The sequence below is a fragment of the Asparagus officinalis genome, chromosome 6, assembly GCF_001876935.1.
Source record: "Asparagus officinalis chromosome 6, Aspof.V1, whole genome shotgun sequence".
NCBI lineage: Eukaryota > Viridiplantae > Streptophyta > Magnoliopsida > Asparagales > Asparagaceae > Asparagus > Asparagus officinalis.
The window spans coordinates 69,628,303-69,636,930 of NC_033799.1; the positions used below are offsets into that span (position 1 = coordinate 69,628,303).

At 39.3% G+C, this 8,628-nt stretch overlaps 1 protein-coding gene across 1 annotated transcript; it reads right to left on the bottom strand.

Annotated features, from left to right (window-relative positions):
* On the bottom strand, positions 3,234-3,696 carry LOC109844266. Its single transcript, XM_020413230.1, has 2 exons — positions 3,595-3,696; positions 3,234-3,504 (listed from the first exon to the last, which is right to left on the bottom strand). The coding sequence occupies exons 1-2, from the start codon at positions 3,675-3,677 to the stop codon at positions 3,237-3,239; spliced, it is 351 nt and encodes a 116-aa protein (XP_020268819.1). The 5' UTR covers positions 3,678-3,696; the 3' UTR covers positions 3,234-3,236.

Genomic DNA, 8,628 nt, shown 5'->3' on the forward strand with positions numbered 1-8,628 from the left:
GCTCCCGGCGCCTCCGTTCTTCCTCCGCCATCTGGAGTAGCTCCGACTCCCGACGCGACTGCCAATCTTCCATCGCTTTCATCCGCTGCTCCATAGTCGGGTCTTGAGAAGAACTGCATCCTGGTGGAGCTGCAGACTCGTAGGTGCTACTGGACTCGTACGGCCGATGCTCGGATCCTCTCCACCTGTATCTGTTCTTCCTACTCGGTCCAATGACGGTCTCGATGATGCTATCCTCCTCCTCTCTACTTAATCGGGTCGGAGTGTTAGAATCGACCTGAGTCTGTGATAATTGCTCCTGCACCTTAGCATGTAATTTCTCCTGCGATGAACCAAAACAATCCGATCAATTCTAACACATTTAAAATGTATTGTTATAAAAATTAAATATACAAATTAACTGCTACTTACAGCCAGATCCCGGTTCTGCGCTTTCTTTACTTCATCGGCGTAATTTGGACTCCAACCAGTCAGAATACGATCTGCAAAATGCCCGAGTTCTCCCCTTCCCTATTTTATTCACATATATCATTAACTCATAACACATAAATTATACTCAAATTGATAACCTAAGAGCTAATATATTATATACCTCAAGCGCCAATTGATGATAATGCTGGCTGAAGGACCTGGAGCCCCCGTGATGCTCGTAACTGCGGGGCGCATTGCGGTTCCTCCTTGCTATTTCAGCTTGTTCCTGCAAAAGAATGTTAAACAGATATAATATAGAATTTCAAACAATAAACGAAGATATATACTTCAATAATACCTGAACTTCGGCCGTGTCCCAATAATCGCAAAGTGCAAAAAAATCAACCCCATCGGCGCGCTCGTCAAGATGCCAGTAACGCTCCCAATCTTCTGTTCTTTGAGTAAAATATTTTTTCTTCAGCTCTGACCGCCACCTCTTGAACGATAGATTGATTTGCGTGAAGCAGTAAGTCCAGGCATAAGCGTAATCGTCAAGAAAGAAAAATCGCTTCAGCATACAATGAAAAAAGAGATACAAATCAGTGTGTTAAACAAAATAATAAAATGACTAATAATTATGAGAATTAAAATAAATGACTCACACATATATATCGCCAACAAGCCACCAGCGCATCAATCCGCTGCGACTTCCACGTCAAATATATGTTGAAGAAATCATGTCTCCTGGCTAAAGCGGCGAGGAAATTGTTGAAAGAGTTAGCAAATGGCCCGACAGGCACGCCGTTCTCCCATCGGATCACGGCCCTCCGACGAATATCTGGGACGAGGTTCTGTGGCTTGGTACTACTGCGGCCGCGCCTAGTAGGTCGCTCGGTACCTACGAAAAAATGAAATTCAGGCGAAATATAAATCAATCAATATCGATAATACAAATTAAAATATTAACATATAAACTATAAAAATCTATACACACCTTTCAATTCGAGGCATCTACGCCTTGCTTGTTCATACCTCTGCTGTGCGATAAGTCGCAAATCATGATAAGCATCCCAATCCTCCTTCACCTTGGCCGGGTCGTGGGCTCGCTGATCCGGAATAGAATCCGGCGGTAGTGGCGCAGCTTCTACAGCTGCGCTATATGGCTCATATCGGCGCTCCTCCAATACATCTGCAGCCTGAGGAGGCGACGGCGGCATCTCTGCATGCTGGGCAGGATCAACGAGTGTCTCCGCATCAGGTGGAGCATCTCCTCGTCCTGTGTCCTGTGGCGGCCCGTCATGTGTAGCAGCGATGCGGCCTGCGTAGGAAATGTGAAAAAATAATGTTAGGCTCGTATTAATAGTTTATAGAAATGTACAGATATAATAAATAAATAAAAATACCTGACGTAGAGCCATGTGCGTCGCCTCCAGAATGTCTACCAATAAGTCTCTCAAGCGCTCTCTTACGTAATCCTTTTGTCATCTATACTTTGAAAACATAATGAGTACCCAACAAAACTATAATACATGACAAAAACTGATACATGATAACCAGTCAAACAGATAATATAAAGGCAATACTATAATACATGACACAAACTGATACATGATAACCAGTCAAACAGATAATATAAAGGCAATACTATAATACATGACAAAAACTGATACATGATAACCAGTCAAACAGATAATATAAAGGCAATACTATAATACATAACACAAACTGATACATGTTAACCAGTCAAACAGATACATGAATGTTCTTTTTAAATCATAACCAAGCATTATATTATTATGATGATGTTGAGGCTCTACTCTGCGACCGTGTGCGGTTAGCCTGCGACCGTGTGCGTGCAGACAAAAGGACTGTCCTTATAGTTTTATCGACTCTACCGTGGACTCGTTTTTTGATTTTACGCCTTGGCTCACATATAATCGCAGGTACATCAGGGCGCGCCAGTGCAATTTCATCCACCAGATTATTTTGTGTCAAGGAAAACTCAGCAACTGTTTCGTCGGCCAAGATAACATCTTCATGATCTTCATCAGACACGGCTTCATGAATGTAGGATCTAGGCGGATTCTTAAGGACAACCCATTCGTCATTTTTCATTATATCTTTGACATAAAAGCACTGTTTTGCGTGAGCAGCTAACATGTACTTTTCAGTCTGATATATTTCCTTGTTAAGATTAACGAGTGTGTAACCGTAGTCATCCTTCGCCTTTTTCAGCTCACTCCAACGAACCTTAAACATCACATGTCTGACTTCATTATTAATCCCATAGAAAATCTCCACAATGTCTTCTACCTGACCGTAGCAATAGATTTCACCTTGTATCGGATTTAGATCTTTTGAACTAGCGTATGACAGTTGCGAGAAGGAGCAGAACACACCGCTATTTTGCGTTTGTCGTCTCTCTTCGAAACCGATGGTGTTAAACCTAAAGCCGTTGATACAGTAGCCTCCATAACGCTTTACCACGTTAGAAGGACCTCTGGCATATAAACATATTTTCTCAGGCAGGTTAACCCCATTCGTAATACGTCGGTCAACCTTTAAGAAAAGAAACAAATAGTTTAAATATCTGTTGTCAGGCACATATTTGATATACGAATCAGAAATGTAAATAAATCTTACTTCACCCTTCAGCCATGCAGGGAATTGTCTAGAGTGTGTGTCCATAACTCTTTTGTTTTTTGTTCTGCATTTAAGAATAGTCTGGACATATCGGATGTGAAGCCTAGAATAAAATCATTTACAACAGTTAAATAGAGATAGTTATTGTGATGTGATATGATCTGATTCAAACAGTTAAATACTTACGCCGCGTATATGTTAAATGTAGTATCATTACTCAAGATATATGTGTGGGCTTGATCTAGCTCCATTCTGGGGAATCTAGTGTCCTCCCCACGATCATTATAGAATGTTCCGTCAATTATTCGTTGGGGACGGTTGAGCCTTGTCTCCACACCCCGCAAGTAACGAGAGATGAAATTCAAACTCTCATTACTTATATAGTTCTCTGCTATCGATCCTTCAGGACGTGCACGATTATGCATCAAATGTTTCATGAAACCCAAATACCTACAAGCATATAGTTTCATGATTTGTGACAAAATAAAACTGATATACGTAATTTAACAAATATTAATTGAGCATTATAATAATAAATACCTCTCCACAGGGTACATCCAGCGATATTGAACTGGTCCTGCGATGCGGGCTTCATATGCTAAATGTATTGTGAGATGCACCATGACCGTAAAGAACGAGGGTGGAAATAGAATTTCCATTTTACACAGTGTATTGGTTCGGGAGAGAAGGGGGGAAATCGGGTCTGGGGGGGAAGAGAGTTTTATCGGGCGCGGGCAGCCCAAATTTTTTGGGCGCCCGCGCCCAAAAAATTTCCCTATCGAAAACTTTAGCGACGGCAATATCCGTCGCTAAAGAAGTTATTAGCGATAGATTTGTCCGTCGCTGAATATTCCGTTGCTAAAGAATTTAGCGACGACAAATATCCGTCGCTAAATTGTGGTTATCCGTCGGTAAAATAGTTTCACCTATGGAATAATAGCGACGGATATTTCCGTCGCTAATACAATCGTTATAGCGACGGAAATATCCGTCGCTATTAGTCCGTAGGTGAAAGAGTTTAGAAACTCAGAACGAGTTTAAACTCTGTAACAGAGTTGATTTGAACCGAAAATCGGTTAATAAGCTAAGGATGAAAGCTCCAAGGAATGCTCCAGAGATTAAGCGAAGACCACCCTTTTTATGATCTCCAGATCCGAGAAATCTCCAAGATCCGAAGATGATCTGCTCAAGAGGTTGCCGATCTCTCCTTTTGTGATCTGTTTTTGATGCAAAAAGCTAATCCCTTAACTCAATTGAGTTTCTGGTATTTATAGGGGATTAAGGGTGGTAACTACCCCCTTAATCTGCTCCTAAGTGGGGCGGAAATCCCTCAAATTATGGGGGAAAATGGTTCCTGGAACTGTTCGGTTCGTGTTTGAACAAGTCAAACGCCGAAAATAGCGTTATGGGCCCGAACTCTGCGTTTTAGACTAAAAACGCAGAGTTGGGCCTATGTTGGGTGGCTGAACGCACAGGCCGCGATGCGTTGTAAATCTGAAACGCAGAGTTGGGACGTAGAAATGAACTCTGCGTTTTGGACCTGAGACACAGAGTTGGAACATAGAGATGAACTCTGCGTTTTGGACCTGAGACGCAGAGTTGGAACACAGAGATGAACTCTGCGTTTTGGACTTGAGACGCAGAGTTGGAACACAGAGATGAACTCTGCGTTTTGAACCTGATACGCAGAGTTGGGTTCTGCATGGACTCTGCGCTTTGACTCTGGAATGTAGCCACGGCCTCTGTGTTTTGAATTTGGAACATAGCCATGACCTCTGCGTTTTGAATCTTGAACGCATCCACGACCTCTACGTTTTGAATCTGGAACGCAGCCACGACCTCTGCGTTTTGAGTTTAAAACATAGGCATGACCTCTGCGTTTTGAATCTTGGATGTAGAGGTGAGCCATAAGTGGGCTCGGCGAACTTCAAGCTAAGTCCAATGTTCAGACGAAGTCCAATCTTGCAGACGGACTTCAGAACATAACTTGCTACGAAGAACATGTCATAACTTTCAAACAGTAAGTCGGAATTGGACGAATTATATATGAAAATCGGCTATCTCGACTAGACGGAGTCGACCAAACCGACCCTATTGGGTTCGGTTTGTTTCGTCAGTTTTGCCAAATTCCTTACGGTTTGAGAGATATCTGTGTTTTAATATGAAGAGACCGTCAATTTGTAATCTCTAGAGCGTTGCAAAGATCGTCATCTTGTAACCTTCGTCTTGGCTCCTTGAAAATATGAGAGTCATCAGATTGTAACTCCAGATGTTAATTGTGAAGGCTGTTGAATTAGAGCTTTCATTAGTTGTTGTGAAGGTCGTCAGATTGTAACCTTCTACGTGAAAGTCTTCAAATTGTAGCTTTCTGGAAGTCGTCAGATTGTAACTTCCGTCATTGGTGTTTGATAGGGATAAGATATTTATAATGATTTTTAGACAGCCTACATCAATCTTCTAGGACAGTGATTACACGACTGCTCCCGTGAGGCCTGATTTTTTTATCTCTTACTTATTTAATTCGAATTTAATTTACATGCTATAACCTTTGTTTATACAAAATTTACAATAGGTTATAAGTTAGTTGTCAATGTTAGGAGTTGGTTGTGAAGGTTACGAGTTGTTTGTCAAGGTTACAAATTGGTTGAGAAGGTTACGCATTGGTTATGAAGTTTATGAGTTTGTTGTGAATGTCACAAGTTGTTTGTGAAGGTTACGAGTTGGTTGTGAACCTCGGTAAGGAGTTGGTTGTGAAGATTATGAGTTGGCTGTGAAGGTTAGTTAGCAACAATCACAATCAACTCATTGCCAATGTTCACAATCAACTTATAAAATTTACAAATAACTTGTAAACATCACAACAAACTCATAACCTTCACAACCAACGCGTAACCTTCACAACTGGTGACCTTCGCATCCAACTCGTAACCTTCACAATCAACTCGTAATATTCACAACCAACTCCTTATCGAGGTTTATAACTAATGTGTAACCTTCACAACCAACTCGTAACATTAACAACCAACTCCTAACCTTGATAACCAACTCGTAAGCTTCACAATCAACTTGTAACCTTGACAACAAATTTGTTAACTTCACAATTAACTCGTAACATTCAAAACCAACACATAACCTTCCTTCACAACCATCTTATAACCTTTACAGCAAAGTCATTATAGTGAAATAACAACAATATATAAATTTACAGACTCTACTTTAACCTCAAGTCTTCAATTTCAAAAAAATTATAACAATATGTAAAATAACAAAAAATATAGCACTCAGATTCAAGTACAAGTTAAAAAAGGAAAACATTACATTGGGAGTCATTGGAGTTCCCATCTTTTTCTTCGGAACGACAACGACGACGCTGAATCCATCGCCGGTCATCATCACCGTCTTCAATGTCGTAGTTTTCTTCGCTTCATGAACGAATGCCAACAAAGTTTCATGGCCAATGTCGATGTCGTTGGAAAATTTTTGGGGGAACTAAGATTCCCCCCAAACCCATTTCAAATCATTACAGTGATATCATGAAAAGAGAGAGAGAGAGAGAGAGAGAGAGAGAGAGAGAGAGAGAGAGAGAGAGAGAGAGAGAGTCATGAAAAGAGAGAGAGAGAGAGAGAGAGAGAGAGAGAGAGAGAGAGAGAGAGAGAGAAATGGTATTATGGTCTTCACATGTTTTAAACTCTTGGGTTTTGTATTTTGGGGGCTCAGAGATTTATGGTTTTGCTTTTGTGGGTTTTGGGAGTATTGAGAAAGTCATGGGGGATTGGCGGAATACTTGTAAGGAAACTGGGGGCCAAAAGCAATTTTCCCTAGAAAAGATTTCTAGGGAATGGGAAAACATGATAAGGTTTTTATGGGAAGAACTTCTCAATTTAGTGAGTATATAGCCAAACTCCAGACATAAGCATGTTATGTAGATGACATTGTGGATACTGTAAATACCATTTCATAGTCACTTTAGTAATTTAAGACTTCTGCATTGTAGGGAACATAAATTATAGAATTGATAATTTGATCGTAAATGCCAGACTTTTTGCAATAGAAAATCAACAATTACCGGTCTGCATGTGAACTCAATTAAATTCTTATGCATCTTTTGACAACAATATTTTGCCTTGAATAAATAGTTTGGATGAGGATAAAAATTTTCTTTGATTTTTCTTCATGGCTTAACTTCTTTCAACTTACCAAACACACATGTATATACTACTATAATGACTCTTAGACTTCCTAATAAAGACTTTTGAACTGTCCAACAATATTCATGCATATAATATATTCAATCATTTGACACCTCAAATAACTAAATGATATTCCCAATTCTCAAGTAATTAATCAAGTTTACTTTCAATATTCTTCCTTAAACTTTATCCTTCAATTATGTTGAGCTTGCCTCACAATAAAGTGAACACATTATGCTTCGATAGCTTAGTAAATATGTTAGCCACCTAATCTTGTGATTTCACAAACTCAATCTCAACTTCCATTTCTTTACTTAATCATAGATAAATTAAAATCGAGTATTGACAAATTTGCTCCTTTCATGAAACACTAAAATTTTCTAAAGTGTAATAGCCGACTTGATATCAACACTTTTGGTTGGCTCTTCTTGTCCGAACAAAAGATCTTTGAGTAAATTTCTCAACTAAAGTGTTTGAGTGGCACCTGATGATGTAGCAACATATTCGGATTCACAAGTCAAAAGAGTGACTACTGGCTGTTTCTTTCAAGATTAAGTAAAAGTAGTGGCACCATTAAAGAAAGTGTAACTAGTTGTACTCTTTTGATCATTAACATCTCCGGCTCAATCGCTATCAGTGTATGCATTAAGTTTAAAGTTGTTAGAACTTGAATAAAACAAACTAAATCTATTGCGTCTTTGATGTACTAAACAATTCTCTTTGATGCCAATAAGTGTGAAGACCTTGGATCTGCCATATATCTACTCATGAGCCCAACACCATAGAGAATATTAGCTCTTGTGCAAGTTAGGCAGCGAAGACTTCCAACTAAGCTTTTAAAATAAATTGTATTAACTTTGCTACTATCATCTTTCTTGGACAACTTGACTCCACAATCAACAAGAGTACTCACATGATAGCTATCCTTCATGTTAAACTTATCAAGAATTGTCTTTGCATATCTCTCCTAAGAGATAAAGATTCCATCCCGGCCTTGCTTCACCTTAATGCTAAGATAATAAGACATGAGTCCAATGTCTGTCATCTCAAACTCACAAACTATAGAGCTTTTGAATTCATTGAAGATGTATGGATTTCTTCCTGTAAAGATTAAATCATCCAAATACAAGCATAGAATAACAATATCTCCAGCTTCATTTAACTCAGTATATAAGGCATGCTCATAAGGACATTTAGAAAAATTGTGAGCTCAAAAGTATGCATCATTTCTACTATTCCAACCTCTTGATGCTTGTTTTAAGCCACACATAGTCTTCTTAAACTTCAACACCTTTGATTCTTTTCCTTTCTTGATGTAATCAAGAGGTTGATCTACATAGACCTCTTCTTCAAGAACACCATTCAAAAATGCTAAATTCACATC

Bases quoted from the DNA above. Each gene is read 5' to 3' on its own strand.
- LOC109844266 (XM_020413230.1), bottom strand. From the start codon at position 3,677: ATGGTGCATCTCACAATACATTTAGCATATGAAGCCCGCATCGCAGGA. The intron at 3,505-3,594 runs GTATTTATTATT...ATATGCTTGTAG, and splicing joins TGGATGTACCCTGTGGAGAG to GTATTTGGGTTTCATGAAAC.